A 19,213-nucleotide genomic window follows, 5' to 3' on the forward strand; every position below is an offset into this window, starting at 1 on the left:
GGGCCAATACTGGCCAAAACCTTTCTAAGTTATTCTAAGTTATATATATGTGTATATTAATATGTGTATATATATATATGTACATATATATGTGAGTATGTATATATATAAATGTGTGCATATATATATATGTGTATATATATATATATGTATATATATGTGTATATATAAATGAGTGTGTATATATATTGGTGTATATATATATGCGTATATATATATATATGTGTATATATATGTGTATATATATATGTATATATATATATGTCTGTGTATATATATATATGTATACATATATGTGTATATATATGTGTGTATATAGATATATATGTATATATATACGTGTGTGTATATATATATATGTATATATATCTGTATATATATCTCTATTTGTATATATATATATGTGTGTATATATATATGTATATATATATGTGTACATATATATATATTTATATATGTATGTATGTATATATATATATATGTGTGTGTGTATATATATATATATTTTATATGTATGTATGTATATATATATATATATATATATATATATATATATATATATATATATACATATACACATATTTATAAATGACTCGCTCGTTTCAGCTTCCGTCAGAAAATGACTGTCAAGGTTTTCGTCAGCCCGAGACAGTCTTTGAAGGCAATTGAACAAGTTACCGCTCTATGGGAACTCACCTTGCAACAATGCACCTACACACACACACGCACAGAGAGAGAGAGAGGCGGAAACACCCTTTCCCAAGAAAACATTGTAATATAGTTGAAGAGCATCGATATTGTTTCAATGCAAATGAAGTCGAAAAACGAGTTTGTTTACACACACACACACACACACACAAACTCACTCACTGATACGCGTACACACACATATTTATTTGTATTCGTTTATACGTGTGTGTGTGTAATGGACACACACACATAAACGTGATGGTCGTGGTTGTGGTTCCTGTTTTGTGCAGTTGTTTTGCATAAGTGATAGTCTGTTCTCACCGGCCATCTTTTACATGACAATGGATTAGTTTTGCTTCCTTATTGCTGGACAATAGAAGCTAAAGGACCTCCGTCGTTTTCGATTTCACCTCCCGGATTCGATGACATCAACACTTCTTTGGTGCCAATGGAATTGCAGAGGAGGGGGCAGGTTATTTGTTATAAATGCGAGTGTCTTGGTCGAGATGTGACAGAGCCAGGCCGATTGTGCAACGGGACTCTGCTGCTGTGACTCCCGCTACTGAAGACTTTTTTGCGCTGCAGGAACCACCACAAGACAAGACAACTCAAACAAGAAGTTTTAGACATTTATACTCTGTGTTCTGCACTAACCAAATCTGTTTCTTCTGATATTAGAAGCTGTCTGTGTGTCAGTAAACAGGCGAAGCACCGAAAAGAAAACAACAGCCATGAAGAATCTCGTTCTTTTCTTATTTCTTTTCGTCGTTGGTCTTTGGGTGACTGAAGGACAACGGGTGACTAACGGGTCAGTGGTGACTAAAGGACCGTCAGTGAATAGTGGAGGACAGAATGTCACATTAGGGGACAAAGACCCGTCGGTAAATGATGTTTCATCGGATAATGAAGAGCCAGAAGAGAGTGGAGCAGAATCAGATGACGAAGGAGAGTTAGAGGGTGGAGAGGAATCAGAGGAGGACGGAGTCCCGGTGGATGACGAGTCGTCAGAGGACGGTGAAGACGAGTCAGTGGATGGAGAGGAGTCAGTGAATGAAGACGAGTCAGAGGGTGAAGACTCAGACAATGGAGGACTATGGGTGGACGATGACGAGTCAGTGGACGGAGACGAGTCAGTGGATGAAGGCGAGTCAGTGGATGAAGACTCAAACGATGGAGGACTATCAGTGGGTGACGACGAGTCAGTGGACGAAGAGGAGTCAGCGGATGAAGCAGATTCCGAGAGTGAAGATGAAGCAGCGACTGAGAGTCTCTTACTGAATAATGGAACGTCGGTTTCTAGCGAAACGCTTGATTCTGGAAACTCAACAACCGAAGGAGAAAGCCTTGCTGTGTCCAGTTCTCGGTAAGTTAATGCTTCATTCCACCCGGTTTCACATCGCCACTTTCCTCTTCGGGGCTTCTTGTGGTTTTTTACTTTTTTCTTATTAAATAATCGGACCGTGTCTATCTTCGTGTGAATGTTTTAAGTGTTTTAGTGAAAAGAGAGGAGTTGAGCCCGTAGCTCTGTTCAGGGCCCCTGGCATATGTGGGAAGCAATGGGTGAGGTGGGGCTTGGCCCTAACAATTGCAACAGAAGGGACTCAGTGTACCTGAATTACACCAGCATTTGTAGTTTTTATGTCGATCTGTTTTTACTTAGCCCAGTGCATCTCTGTCAGTAGGTAGAAATGAAAACCCATAGCCTGTATATCATAACTGTATTTTTTCAAACAGTCCTCCATAGATCCCTCTTTTTCTTTAATATATGATGAGATATTCTTTTCTACTTGAGGCACAAGGCCCGAAATTTGGAGGGAGGGGGCCAGTCGATTATATCGACCCTAGTGCGTAACTGGTACATATTTAATCGACTCCGAAAGGAAGAAAGGCAAAGTCGACCTCGGCGTAAATTGAACTCAGAACCTAACGGCAGACGAAATACCTATTTCTTTACTACTCACAAGGAGCTAAACACAGAGAGGACAAACAAGAACAGACAAAGGGATTAAGTCGATTTTATCGACCCCAGTGTGTAACTGGCACTTAATTTATTGACCGCGAAAGGATGAAAGGCAAAGTCGACCTCGGCGGAATTTGAACTCTGAACGTAACGGCAGACGAAATACCGCTAAGCATCTCGCCCGGCGTGCTAACGTTTCTGCCAGCTCGCTTCTTTAATACGATGAGATATTGACATACGACTGGGCAGACGATCTCTCCTAAAAGTACTTGACTTGTTTTCCTGATCCTTGCATCAATATAGGGTCCGCTGTATTTAATCCTGTTTGCTGATTCTATTGGGATGTTCCACCAACTTTCTGGATATATTCTGGTTCTGTTGCGCCAATCTTCAACAAGCCAGATTCCTGTAACGGAGCGACGAACCTGAAGGGGCCCAAATAAAACTGTTTCAAATAATAATGATAATTAGTGTGATTTCAAATTTCTGCCACAAGAGCAGCTTGGGGTGAGGTGAGGGCGAGTCGATTACATAGAGCCTAGTCTGTTATTTTCTCGACGTTGAAAGGAAGAAAGCAAAGTGCACTTTGGGGAATTCGAAATCAGAACGGAGCGACGGGTCAAATATAGCTTAAACAACCCTTATTCAACATCCTTAAACAACCCTTATTCAGTGAACTTTGGAGTGGGATGGGCTTCTCGACCAGAAGAAAATTCTAACTGGTCCCCACCTGCAAGATCATGCGCTATTTATCTTGATATGAGATCACCATGTCCCGCACATATGGTTGTGATGCATGTGCCTGGGGTACCCTTATCAGACGGGTAGTCATGATGGGTATACTGAGCTTCGTATATTTTACCACGGTGTCACTTTGATGGCATGCACTGCTCTCTCACTCAATAATAATAATTTCTTTTTTCGCCACTAAGGGTTTACACAAAAGGGGCTGCTCATTGAAACCCCACAAAAACAACGATCACTCTGACATCTAGGGTGTATGCTCTCTTCACTTCATGTGCCCTTAATGTACAGGCGCGTACTTCTAGAAAGACCATTCACTAGGGCCATTCGAGCTACATTCACCCATCTTTTAACAAAATTGCTAGGTGGCAGCACTTCCCTCTTTACCCTCACTTTGAGATTCTGGGTAAAGAGGAAAGTGTCTGTCTTCAGCCCTTTCAGCAAGGTCCACCAGGCAACCTCTTTCGCTATGGCCACTAGACTAAGCAAAGATGCCTGTCCCTCCCGGTTGGAAGAAAGCAGCGGGCTGATACTTACCAATAACTTAGCTGAAATCCGAATCCGTCCTCCAAGTGGGAGCAGTTCTTCGATGTCAGTTCTTCGATGATAAGCGCCGACCCCTTTGCTAACAGCCTGCTCAAAAGTTTGATGTCTGTGTTCAGCAGCGTTATGAACCTAGCTTTCTATTTCATCTCCCTTGTTTGGGTCCATTTTTAGCAGTGCCACCGCTCCTAGACTCACAGAATTGGGAAATAGCCTGTTCTGGTACCAGTTACGGTAGCAGTTCTGGCAGATCTGCTAGAAGGCTGTCAAACAAAGGCGGATCGTTAGCACGACGGGAGAAATGCTTAGCGGTATTTCGACTGCCGTTACGTTGTGAGTTCAAATTCCGCCGAGGTCGACTTTGCCTTTCATCTTTTCGGGATCGATTAAATAAGTACCAGTAACACACTGGGATCGATATAATCGACTTAATCCGTTTGTCCATCCTACGTTCTGGATATCTTTACGTTCCACACATTTGCCAAAGGGATGTTGAAATACCTCACACATCTTCTCCGGTTGGAGTTCCTTGCGCCCATTTTGGTCCACCAAAGACTGAATAGTGACTTTGCTTTGACGTTGTGCGTCTGTCATTCGACCCCCATTATGGGGCTTTCCTTCCCTCTTCTCTTACAGAGTGCACCTTAGATCTGACAAGGCAACCTTCGTGTTTATCTTTGAGCAAATGGTCCAGAGCTAATCTTGCAGCAAGCAGGTCAGCTGCAATGTTCTTCCAAAGCGCCATTTCGAAGTTACTGACTAAATTCCCTTCTGTTTTATCCATCTCTACCACTAATGCTTTAATAAACCTACCTAACGCCAACCATCATTTGTTGTTGACGATTAGCCCCATCAACGCCATCTTAGTTAATTGTCTAATTCGGTCTCTGTTGGATTGGCACTTTGGGAGCAACGCTTTCAGCCTCCAGTAACCGGATCCCTGCCTTCTAAGCCTATCTAGGTTAACAACTTCTACTAACGTTAATCTACTTGCCTATAGAACCCCGTTCCTCATCAAAATACGACCTGGTTGACCCCATACAGGCTTTTACCATCCGCTTTCTATTCGCTAGACCCACACAGTCCAATTGTATCTCTAAGGCACCGTACCAGTTGCCCACTAACTCTAAATTTCGAGGCATTCCTAGGAATACCTCTCGATGTCTGAAGATATACGGCTTCCCTGCTTCTATCGGAGTATAAACAGGTACCTGTCTGTAAGTACCCCCGTCACTACAATTCGCATCCAGGACCATCATCTCTCCTTCTGGATCCAGGAAGATAGTCCTTATGTTGAGATCCATGCCCCTACGGATCAACGCCGCCGTTCAACCTCCGATTCCCGGTTGACATGGAGATAAATACTTCTCGTATCCCGCGAAAGATGGCAAGAAAGCATGTCGGTCGGAAAGTCTAGTTTCACTGATGGCGATTACATCGACACTTAGTGATCTAATGTCGTTGAGTAGTGGCCTTGTTTCCAAGGCGATCGCAAGTCAGTTCTTTGTATATTCGTCTTTTTATATCTCTGGAACCCCCCACCCATTCCTTCAAGGGATTTTATTTTTATAGTGTTATATGCGTTTATATGTATATGTATATATATTTATACACACACACACACTTATATATTCCTTCTTTCTTTTTTTCCAGGGGAATATGTCGAGTGAGATGTTATAAAACCGTGACCTACAAAAGGGCCCGAAGAAGCTGGTGCTGGTTTTTGAGACGGTGTACAAAATACCGGTAAATACGAAGCCACCTTTCCGGATTTTCTATACAGAGTAAACTTTCAATATTACGGCATCCACCGATGACAAAGTATTCATTACCCTCGCACATTAATATCTTAATATTTCGCTTGGGCATAGCGAAAATAACAATATGGTGTAGAACTCAATCTAGGTGTGATCCAGAATTCAATTGTAGATAAGTGTAAAATGGTAAGAGAAAGCAAAGAAATGGCACCGGCAAAAACAAAGGTTATGTAACGCACTTCATTGGCTAACAGCTGTTTCTGATGTAGGTTGTGGTGGAGGATTAGTTGAGTACCAGGATATCATGCTCTAGCTTCATCAGAGCCTTCAATGTGAAAAGCACTTTATTTAGGATAATCGCATTTTCAGACTACACAGTCGTATATTCTGAAAGTGTAACTTGTATGTGTGTATGTATGTGTTTGTGTGGTTGTCTGAACTTACCATCATTGTGTTATATATCCTTCTGGTTATATATCCTTTTATTCTATCCTTCTCTCATTTAACAGTACAGCTTCCAGGAGAATCCTTACAACCTGTCGCAGATGCTGCAGAGGATGGACCGGCACGCCTGGAAGGTGCAGAGGTAAGAACATGTGTTCAGTTCTCTCCGGATGTTATGTGTAGATAAGGCCTAATATTTTCTTGATATTTTCTATTTTATATCCAAATATGACATCCAATGGTCTCGTTTCAAATTTCCTTTTTCTTTCGTATCACAATCCTTTGAAGAAAGACATCGCTATTTCTTCCATTTTATTTTTCCTGTTTTATATTGTAATATATGCAAATGAGCGTCGTATCGTCCCGTCTTCTTTCCACCATATTTGATCAGATGGAGTGCATTTTGATGTATGTAATCCCTTTGCCACAGCAACTGAGCTGAGAAAGGTCTGACTTCTGTTAAAAGAACATGGTGCATCAAACTTATTCTACAATAGGCAAAAGGCCTGATATTTTGTGGTCAGGTGGGGGTCAGTCGATTACATTGAGCCTAATATTTCAATGGCGCTCATTTCATCGACTCCGAAACGATGGATTCCAACGTCGACATTGGCAGATTTTGAACTTGTTACGACGAAATAACGCTAAGAACTTTGTCCGGCGTTTTCACGACTCTGCCAGCTCACCGCCTTAATAATAACAACCACAATGTTGATGACGATGATGACGATGATGATGATGATGATGAGGATGGTACAAAAATTTCTAACTGGGCCCCACCTGCAAGGTCATGTGCTGTTTATCTTGATATGAGATCCCCATGTCGCACACATATGGTTGTGATGCATGTGCCTGGTGTACCCTTGTGAGACGGGTTCTCATGAGCAGTATACTGGGCTTCGTATATTATATCCCAGTGTCACTTTGATGACATGCACTGCTCTCTCACTTAATAATAATAATAATAATAATAATAATAATAATAATAATAATAATAATAATTTCACTAAATTTTGGAGAAGGGGACTAGTCGATTACATCGACCTCAGTGTATAACTGGTGCTTATTACATTGACCCAACCCCAAATAATGCATCTGTTTTATATACATGCAATTAAGCGCAATAAATTTGTTTTCTTGACCCTGAAAGAAAGGCGGATTTGAACACAGAATGTAAAGACGGACAAAATGCCGCCAAACATTTTTACCGTCGTGCAAACGATTCTGCTAACGACGACGACGACCACGATGATAATTATGATGATGATGATGATGATGATGATGATGATGATGATAATGATGATGTTGAAAGGATTCTGATTGTTATATATAATTGTGTTATTTCTGTTCTGCTTTCCAGCCGTCGGAGGAGCGTGCAGATGGAATCGGTGCGGGAAGAATGGTAGATGCGTCAGGAGAGGAACCTCTTTTACTTGTTACTGCAGACGGGGCTATTATTTCAATAGAAGAACATGTGTTTGTAAGTAAAGGACAAACAGCAGCTACAAGAACAATATACACACGTATATCTATAAGCAATTGGCTGGGAGATAATAATAATATAATAATAATAATAATAATAATAATAATAACAACAACTACAACAGCAACAACAACAACAACAACAACAATAATAATAATAATAATAATAATAATAATAATAATAATAATAATAATAATGATAACAATAATAATAATAATGATAACAATTATAATAATAAATGCCCCACAGTGGCTTTCATGGTTTCTGATCTTAACTGATTCGAAGTTTTGGGCTGCAGCACATATTCTGCTCAGTACAACAGATTTGCTTGTCATTTGTTTGACCTTAACCAGTTTGAGCATGTCCCTTAGTGGCTGACGATTTGTGCATCTCTGATCATGAGCAGAAGTAGTGGGGGAGCATCATAGCCACGTGTTGAGAGGCATTCTTGGAGGTTTGGATAATTCACCTTTGGAAACATGGGTGGTTTGTTCAACATCCTTAAACAATTTATTTAGGGACGTTTTGAGCGGGATGGGCTACTCCAACTGAAGACATTTCCAACTGGGCCCCACCTGCAAGGTCATGTGCTGTTTATCTTGAAATGAGATCATCATGTGGCACACATGTGGTTGTGAAACATGTGCCTAGTATACCCTTATCAAACGGGTAGTCATGATGGGTATACTGGGCTTCGTATATTTTACCCTAGTGTCACTTTGATGACAAGTACTGTTCTCTCTCTCTCAATAATAATAATAATAATAATAATAATAATAATAATAATAATAATAATAATAATATTAATCCCTTTTACTGTAGGCAGAAGGCCTGAAATTTTAGCGGTGGGGGATAGTCGATCACATCGCTCCCCTCCCGCCACTGTTTCAGTGGTTTTTGTTACAATCCTCCCAGCGTACCACCTGAAGAATAACACCAACCAAAACATCAATATCAATAATGATGGTGGTGATGCTGCTGCTGATGATGATGATAATTATGATGATGAAGATGATGGTGGTGATGGTTATGATGAGGATGATGATGATGATGAGATGATGATGATGATGATGATGATGATAATGATGATGAAGATGATGGTGATGATGATGATGATGATGATAATGATGAAGATGATGATGATGGTTATGATGAGGATGATGATGATGATGATAATGGTGGTGATGATGATGATGGTGGTGATGGTGGTGGTGATGATGATGATGACGACGATGATGATGATGGTAATGATGAGGATGTTGATGATGATGATGATAATGATGATGAAGATGATGATGGTGGTGGTGGTGATGATGATGATGATGACGAAGACGATGATGATGGTTATGATGATGATGATTATGATGATTATGATGATGAAGATGATGATGGTGGTGGTAGTGGTGATGATGATGATGATTATGATGATGACGACGATGATGATGATGATGGTTATGATGAGGATGGTGATGATGATGATACATAAGTGTTACATCCATGCAATGAATTTGTTTTACTTTTCCAGACAGAAACGAGTGCAGATGGAAGTATGTGTGCGGAAGATACGGGAGATGCATCAACACCCCAGGATCCTACAGATGTTTCTGTCGTCGAGGTTTCCGTTTCAATGGGAGAACATGCGTTGGTAAGTGAAGCAGAATAGACAACAACAACAACAACACACGTTTATGTATAAGTAATAATCTTTTCTACTCTAGACAGAAGGCCTGGAATTTTGGTGTGTGGTAAGTCGATTACGTCGACCCCACTACTCACCTGGTACTCAATTTATCGACCCCAAAACGATGGAAGGCAAAGTCGACCTCTGTGAAATTTGAACTCAGAACGTAGCGACATACGAAATACCGCAAAGATTTCGCCCCGCACGCTAACGACTCTGCCAGCTCGAGACCTTAATAAAAATAATAATAATAATAATAATAATAATATAATAATAATAATAATAATAATAACTGAGACATGGCTACGGTTGCATAAAGGAAGTTTAAAATGGGAGAAATTTTTTAGTAGCAGCACGGGATCAAGTTTTAAGGACTAATTGGATAAACACCAAGATATACAAAAACCAATTAGATTCCAAATGTAGCCTATGCAAATCAAAGGAAGAAGGCATTTCTCATATAGTAATTGAATATAGCATGACGTCACAGAAAGAATTCAAGAAAATATATGACATCTTCGGTAGAGTAATCCACTGGGATTTGTGTGGACATCTAGGATTTTTAACATGCTGACAAATGGTATGAACACGAACCTGGAAAAGTATTAGAAAGTAAGAAATATAAGATGTTGTGGGAGTTCGTCATTCAGACTGACAGTAATAGAAGCTAGAAGGCCTGATTTGGTAGCAGAAGATAAAGAGAATAGAAAGTGCCAGATAACCGACTTTACGGTCCCAAATGATGAAAACATTAATATGGGAAGTATAGAAAAAAAATGAGGCCCAATGGCCCACTGGTTAGGGCAGCGGACTCGCGGTCATAGGATCGCGGTTTCGATTCCCAGACCGGGCGTTGTGAGTGTTTATTGAGCGAAAACACCTAAAAAGCTCCACGATGCTCTGGCAGGGGATGGTGGTGATCCCTGCTGTGCTCTTTCACCACAACTTTCTCTCACTCTTACTTCCTGTTTCTGTTGTACCTGTATTTCAAGGGGCCGGCCTTGTCACTCTCAGTGTCACACTGAATTTCCCCGAGAACTACGTTAAGGGTGCACGTGTCAGTGGAGTGCTCAGCCACTTACACGTTAATTTCACGAGCAGGCTGTTCCATTGATTCGGATCAACCGGAACCATCATCGTCGTAACCAACGGAGTGCTTCCATCCATAGAAAAAATAGCAGAGTACCAGGACGTAGCCATTGAATTACCGAAACTATGGAAAGTGCGGGTAAAATGCGTCCCAGTAGTTATAGGAGCATTGGAAACTATCCCTAAAGGTCTGAACAGATGGAGAGAGGACATAGGCAGAAAACCCAGTTTCGTACAGCTCCAGAAAACAGTGTTATTATGGACAGCTAAGAAGCTTAGGAGGGATCTTGGCATCTAAGGTTACTTGCTGCAACCCAATAGGTGGGTTCTTGATATTTAAGGCGGCTTGTAGACCCCTGTTTGGGTCTTTTCTTTTCTAACAGTCTGGCTGGTTGTGTGTATATGAATAATAATAATAATATAATAATAATAATAATAATAATAATAATAATAATAATAATAATAATAATAATGATAATAATGATGGTGATGATGATGATGATTGATGATGATGATGATAATAATAATAATAATGATGATGATGATGATGTGTGATGATGATGATGATGATGAGATGATGATGATGATGATGATGTTGATGATGATGATGATGATGATGATGATGATGATGATGATGATGATGATGATAATGATGATTTCCAAATTGCCACAGAGGGCAAGTAATTCTGGGTCGGGGATAAGTCGATTACATCGACCCCAGTGAACATCTGTTACTTATTCAATCGACCCGGAAGCGATGAAAGGCAAAGTTGACGTCTGTGGTGTTTGAACTTAGAAAGAACAGACGCTGTCGAAATGACACCCGGTGTGGTAACTATCTGTCATTATGATGATGATCATGATGATGATGATGATGATGAAAGAATTCTGATTGTTATATATAATTGTGTTATTTCTGTTCTGCTTTCCAGCCGTCGGAGGACCGTGCAGATGGAATCGGTGCGGGAGAAATGGTAGATGCGTCAAGAGAGGAACCTCTTTCACTTGTTACTGCAGACGGGGCTATTATTTCAATAGAAGAACATGTGTTGGTAAGTAAAGGACAAACAGCAGCTACAAGAACAATATACACACGTATATCTATAAGCAATTGGCTGGGAGATAATAATAATAATAATAATAATAATAATAATAATAATAATAATAATAATAATAATAATAATAAGAAGAAGAAGAAGAAGAAGAAGAAGAAGAAGAAGAAAAAAGATAATAATAATTAATTCGCTTATTCGCCACAAGGGCTAACAAAAATCAATTATACCATAAAGGGACAAAACACAGGACTAAAGTTACAAAGTGTTTTTCCGTTTGAAAAATCCGTGTAAAAATCAGTGTAACAACGAACATATTTAATGTCACAAACTTTTGGGGGAATCGGTCTAGTCGATTACATCGACCCCAGAGTATAACTGGTGCTTATTACATTGACCCAACCCCAAATAATGCATCTGTTTTATATACATGCAATTAAGTGCAATAAATTTGTTTTCATTTGCAGATGTAAACGAGTGTAGAAGGAGTTTTCGATGCGGTAGATACGGGAAATGCGTCAACACAATAGGGTCCTACAAATGTTTGTGTAAACCAGGGTTCCGTTTCAATGGGAGAACATGTGTTCGTAGATAAAGCACACAACAACAACAAAACGTGTAAGTATAAGTAATTGGGTTGAATTCTTCGGGGTTTGGATAATTCACCTTTGGAATCGTGGGTGTTTCGTTCAACATCCTTAAACAACCCTTATTCAGGAAATTTTTTAAAGGGATAGGCTACTCGACCAAAAGAAAATTCTAACTGGGCCCTCCCCTCCCCAGAAAGGTCAGGTGCTATTTATCTTCATATGAGGTCACCATGTCGCGCACATATGGTTGTGATGCATATGCCTGGTCTACCCTTATCAGACGGGTATTCATGATGGGTATACTTGGCTTCTTATATTTTACCCCAGTGTCACTTTGATGGCATGCACTGCTCTCTAACTCAATAATAATAATATAATAATAATAATAATAATAATAATAATAATAATAATAATAATAATAATATTAATCCCTTTTACTATAGGCAGAAGGCCTGAAATTTTAGCGGTGGGGGTTAGTCGATCACATCGCTCCCCTCCCGCCACTGTTTCAGTGGTTTTTGTTTACAATCCTCCCAGCGTACCACCTGAAGAATAACACCAACCAAAACATCAATATCAATAATGATGGTGGTGATGGTGGGGGTGATGCTGCTGCTGATGATGATGATAATTATGATGATGAAGATGATGGTGGTGATGGTTATGATGAGGATGATGATGATGATGATGATGATGATGGTGGTGATGATGATGGTGGTGATGGTGGTGGTGATGATGATGATGACGACGATGATGATGATGGTTATGATGAGGATGGTTATGATGAGGATGGTTATGATGAGGATGGTGAAGATGATGAAGATGATGATGATGGTGGTGGTGGTGATGATGATGATGATGATGATATGATGATGAAGATGATGGTGATGATGATGATAATGACGACGATGATGATGATGGTTATGATGAGGATGGTGATGATGATGATGATGATGATGGTGGTGATGATGATGGTGGTGGTGATGATGATGGTGATGATGATGATGACGACGATGATGATGATGGTAATGATGAGGATGTTGATGATGATGATGATAATGATGATGAAGATGATGATGGTGGTGGTGGTGATGATGATGATGATGACGAAGACGATGATGATGGTTATGATGATGATGATGATGATGATGATTATGATGATGAAGATGATGATGGTGGTGGTAGTGGTGATGATGATGATGATGATTATGATGATGACGACGATGATGATGATGGTTATGATGAGGATGATGATGATGATGATACATAAGTGTTACATCCATGCAATGAATTTGTTTTACTTTTCCAGACAGAAACGAGTGCAGACGGAAGTATGTGTGCGGAAGATACGGGAGATGCATCAACACCCCAGGATCCTACAGATGTTTCTGTCGTCGAGGTTTCCGTTTCAATGGGAGAACATGCGTTGGTAAGTGAAGCAGAATAGACAACAACAACAACAACACACGTTTATGTATAAGTAATAATCTTTTCTACTCTAGACAGAAGGCCTGGAATTTTGGTGTGTGGTAAGTCGATTACATCGACCCCACTACTCACCTGGTACTCAATTTATCGACCCCAAAACGATGGAAGGCAAAGTCGACCTCTGTGAAATTTGAACTCAGAACGTAGCGACATACGAAATACCGCAAAGATTTCGCCCCGCACGCTAACGACTCTGCCAGCTCGACACCTTAATAATAATAATAATAATAATAATAATAATAATAATAATAATAATAATAATAATAATAACTGAGACATGGCTACGGTTGCATAAAGGAAGTTTGAAATGGGAGAAATTTTTTAGTAGCAGCACGGGATCAAGTTTTAAGGACTAATTGGATAAACACCAAGATAGACAAAAACCAATTAGATTCCAAATGTAGCCTATGCAAATCAAAGGAAGAAGGCATTTCTCATATAGTAATTGAATATAGCATGACGTCACAGAAAGAATTCAAGAAAATATATGACATCTTCGGTAGAGTAATCCACTGGGATTTGTGTGGACATCTAGGATTTTTAACATGCTGACAAATGGTATGAACACGAACCTGGAAAAGTATTAGAAAGTAAGAAATATAAGATGTTGTGGGAGTTCGTCATTCAGACTGACAGTAATAGAAGCTAGAAGGCCTGATTTGGTAGCAGAAGATAAAGAGAATAGAAAGTGCCAGATAACCGACTTTACGGTCCCAAATGATGAAAACATTAATATGGGAAGTATAGAAAAAAAATGAGGCCCAATGGCCCACTGGTTAGGGCAGCGGACTCGCGGTCATAGGATCGCGGTTTCGATTCCAGACCGGGCGTTGTGAGTGTTTATTGAGCGAAAACACCTAAAAAGCTCCACGATGCTCTGGCAGGGGATGGTGGTGATCCCTGCTGTGCTCTTTCACCACAACTTTCTCTCACTCTTACTTCCTGTTTCTGTTGTACCTGTATTTCAAGGGGCCGGCCTTGTCACTCTCAGTGTCACACTGAATTTCCCCGAGAACTACGTTAAGGGTGCACGTGTCAGTGGAGTGCTCAGCCACTTACACGTTAATTTCACGAGCAGGCTGTTCCATTGATTCGGATCAACCGGAACCATCATCGTCGTAACCAACGGAGTGCTTCCATCCATAGAAAAAATAGCAGAGTACCAGGACGTAGCCATTGAATTACCGAAACTATGGAAAGTGCGGGTAAAATGCGTCCCAGTAGTTATAGGAGCATTGGAAACTATCCCTAAAGGTCTGAACAGATGGAGAGAGGACATAGGCAGAAAACCCAGTTTCGTACAGCTCCAGAAAACAGTGTTATTATGGACAGCTAAGAAGCTTAGGAGGGATCTTGGCATCTAAGGTTACTTGCTGCAACCCAATAGGTGGGTTCTTGATATTTAAGGCGGCTTGTAGACCCCTGTTGGGTCTTTTCTTTTCTAACAGTCTGGCTGGTTGTGTGTATATGAATAATAATAATAATAATAATAATTAATAATAATAATAATAATAATAATAATAATAATAATAATAATAATAATAATGATAATAATGATGGTGATGATGATGATGATGATGTTGGTGTTGATGATCATAATGATGATAATGATGATGATGATGATGTGTGATGATGATGATGATGATGATGATGTTGATGATGATGATGATGATGATGATGATGATGATGATGATGATGATGATGATGATGATGATGATAATGATGATTTCCAAATTGCCACAGAGGGCAAGTAATTCTGGGTCGGGGATAAGTCGATTACATCGACCCCAGTGAACATCTGTTACTTATTCAATCGACCCGGAAGCGATGAAAGGCAAAGTTGACGTCTGTGGTGTTTGAACTTAGAAAGAACAGACGCTGTCGAAATGACACCCGGTGTGGTAACTATCTGTCATTATGATGATGATCATGATGATGATGATGATGATGAAAGAATTCTGATTGTTATATATAATTGTGTTATTTCTGTTCTGCTTTCCAGCCGTCGGAGGAGCGTGCAGATGGAATCGGTGCGGGAGAAATGGTAGATGCGTCAAGAGAGGAACCTCTTTCACTTGTTACTGCAGACGGGGCTATTATTTCAATAGAAGAACATGTGTTGGTAAGTAAAGGACAAACAGCAGCTACAAGAACAATATACACACGTATATCTATAAGCAATTGGCTGGGAGATAATAATAATAATAATAATAATAATAATAATAAATAATAATAATAATAAGAAGAAGAAGAAGAAGAAGAAGAAGAAGAAGAAGAAGAAGAAGAAGAAAAAAGATAATAATAATTAATTCGCTTATTCGCCACAAGGGCTAACAAAAATCAATTATACCATAAAGGGACAAAACACAGGACTAAAGTTACAAAGTGTTTTTCCGTTTGAAAAATCCGTGTAAAAATCAGTGTAACAACGAATCGGTCTAGTCGATTACATCGACCCCAGAGTATAACTGGTGCTTATTACATTGACCCAACCCCAAATAATGCATCTGTTTTATATACATGCAATTAAGTGCAATAAATTTGTTTTCATTTGCAGATGTAAACGAGTGCAGAAGGAGTTTTCGATGCGGTAGATACGGGAAATGCGTCAACACAATAGGGTCCTACAAATGTTTGTGTAAACCAGGGTTCCGTTTCAATGGGAGAACATGTGTTCGTAGATAAAGCACACAACAACAACAAAACGTGTAAGTATAAGTAATTGGCTTGAATTCTTCGGGGTTTGGATAATTCACCTTTGGAATCGTGGGTGTTTCGTTCAACATCCTTAAACAACCCTTATTCAGGAAATTTTTTAAAGGGATAGGCTACTCGACCAAAAGAAAATTCTAACTGGGCCCTCCCCTCCCCAGAAAGGTCAGGTGCTATTTATCTTCATATGAGGTCACCATGTCGCGCACATATGGTTGTGATGCATATGCCTGGTCTACCCTTATCAGACGGGTATTCATGATGGGTATACTTGGCTTCTTATATTTTACCCCAGTGTCACTTTGATGGCATGCACTGCTCTCTAACTCAATAATAATAATAATAATAATATAATAATAATAATAATGATAATAATAATAATAATAATAATAATAATAATAATAATAATAATAATAATAAAATAATAATAATAATAGTAATAATAATAATAATACTAATAATAATAATAATAATATAATAATAATAATAATAATAATAATAATAATAATAATAATAATAGTAATAAGCCATTCTACTATGGGAACAAGGCTTGAACTTTGTGGAGGAGGTGGTGAAGTGGATTACATAGACCCCAGTCTAGAACTAGTTCTTAATTCATCGATCCCGAAGGACGAAAGGCAAAGTTGATCTCGGCGGGATTTTAACCCAAAACATTAATACGGTCGACTTGCCTCCAAGCATTTTGTCCGGCGTGTTAACGATTCGTCCGTCCTTGACTGGTACTTATTTTATCGACCGCGGAGGGATGAAAGGAAAAGTCGACCTCGGTGGAATTTGGAATCAGAACGTTAAATGAACGGGCAAAATGTCGCCAAGCATTTTACCCAGCGTGTTAATGACTCTGCCATCTCACCGCCTTCACCATAATAATAATAATAATAATAATAATAATAATAATGATGATGGTTCTAAGTTTTGACGTTTCAGTATATCTACTAAAATTTTCTTCTCAAGTAATATGCAGGAGAGATATCATCACCACTGCTTTGGCAAGATATGTATGGATCCTGAAAGAACCCACCGCACAATATTACATTAAGTGGAGTCTGTCAGAGTAGAACAGACTTAGCTGAACATCAGAAGGATCTGAAAATTCTGTTTACCAGGGAAAGGAAACAGTAACATATCCCGCCACCCCTGAACTATTCAAATGAGCGTTTCTTATCTTGACCTCCTGAACGCAAGATTATAATAAACCCTTTTGTGGGATGCTCCATTAGTATAGCGTTCGCTTCTTACATTTTTGTATATTGTTACATATTTTTTAAATTTTTGCTTATATTTATTTATTTGTGTCTTATTTTCAGGTATCGGCTAATTTTAACGAATTTTAAAATATTCCCAGCAGGAAATATCTGTCGGTCACATTCCTAGCAAGACATCTCCCGCCTGATTTATCTCCGTATGACCTACATCGCCAGTTATTACCAGGTTATCTTCGATGAAGTTTACAGAGAAGACTATCCCCTCATCCAAATATCTCAATTATATCTTAGTACTATATTAACGTAATTTAGCTTTCTCTGATCATTATATTAATTGAATATATTAATTAATAAATAAAAGGTTATTTTAATCAAAAAATCGTTTGGCTCTCTGACTTTTATTGAGTAACATTTCGGCGTTTGTTCTACTTTAATTTCAAACACACACACACACACACACAAACATATATATATGTCTGTGTGTTTGTGTGTGTGCGTGTGCGCGCCCGTGTGTGTGTGTGTGTTTGTGTGTGTGTGTGTGTGCGTGACTGTCTTTTTATGTGCTTGAATGTGTTTATATAGATAGATATATACAATGATGTGTACACACAGACAGAAATATTTCAGTTCCGATATGCAAATTCATATATATATATATATACATATATATATATATATATATATATATATATATATATATATATATATATATATATATATATATATATAATCAACCAAATTGTTTTGCTATTAGTGCCTTATTTTTAGTGTAACCACCTTTGAAAGACATCGACTTACCTTTAGAATGAAAAAAGGGGTTTAAATAACGGTTATCTCCCTTCCTCTGTTTGGTGTTGGTGTATAAATTAAAACTGATATCGTTTATATCCTTACAGCTAGATTTCATGTCTCCCTTACTAAAGGTAGAATAAGATTGAATGCAATCAATGTAGATAACTTTATCTGTATAAACTGCTTTAAGTAAGGCAGGGGTACAAAATTGAGCCTTGTCGTTAAAAGTGCCTACATTCGCAGAGAACTTAGAAAATCTAAATGAAATATTCTTAACTAAGTTCTTAGTGATCGCCCTAGAATGATTATTTAATTGGCTAATATACTTAAGGTTGGTCGATGGCTTGTGGTATGGGACGTAAGAATTATTGTGTAAGTTAAGTTGGCTTTCGTTACATCATCCTAAAGACAATGCCTAAACCCATTCTACGGAAAAAAAAACTTAACTGAAGTATTCTTAACATTTTGTACTTTTTGGTCAGAAACATTTTTGAGGTAAAGTAAACAATCAACAAGATATAGACCTCTGTTGATGTTTGGGAACTGGTCTGCCATTTCAGAAAGTATATATATTCAGACCAAATCAGCTACTTGTGCTGAAGCAGATCTTCCCATCGTGATATCAAAACCATCGGGTGTGTCTTTATGGACCCACACACACACACACACACATATATATATATATATATATATATATTTATATATATACACGCGCATACGTTCATGAATACACACACACACACACACACACACACACACACACACACACATATTTTATATATATATATCTCAGAGGCGATTCAGTGTCACACGGGCTCATCACAGATTTCGTACAAGACACATTTCTACTCGAAGAATTTCACGTTTTCCCGCTTTATTTCTAGCCCCAAATGGCTTATTTTTTCACATCTAACGCTATGACTTTCTCCGTTTCTAAGTTAAGGATTACAAGAAAGCAACCC

At 38.7% G+C, this 19,213-nt stretch overlaps 1 protein-coding gene across 1 annotated transcript; it reads left to right on the forward strand.

Moving 5' to 3' along the window:
* The first annotated feature begins 1,183 nt into the window (after positions 1-1,183).
* LOC115230776 (epidermal growth factor-like protein 6) lies at positions 1,184-17,810 on the forward strand. The gene is made up of 8 exons (XM_036499827.1): positions 1,184-2,053; positions 5,591-5,683; positions 6,204-6,280; positions 11,324-11,443; positions 11,911-12,030; positions 15,524-15,643; positions 16,079-16,229; positions 17,562-17,810. Exons 1-7 carry the CDS (start codon positions 1,422-1,424, stop codon positions 16,204-16,206), a joined length of 1,290 nt encoding a protein of 429 aa, XP_036355720.1. The 5' UTR covers positions 1,184-1,421; the 3' UTR covers positions 16,207-16,229; positions 17,562-17,810.
* The last annotated feature ends 1,403 nt before the right edge of the window (positions 17,811-19,213 follow it).

The sequence above is a fragment of the Octopus sinensis genome, unplaced genomic scaffold (assembly GCF_006345805.1).
Source record: "Octopus sinensis unplaced genomic scaffold, ASM634580v1 Contig16366, whole genome shotgun sequence".
Classification (NCBI taxonomy): domain Eukaryota; kingdom Metazoa; phylum Mollusca; class Cephalopoda; order Octopoda; family Octopodidae; genus Octopus; species Octopus sinensis.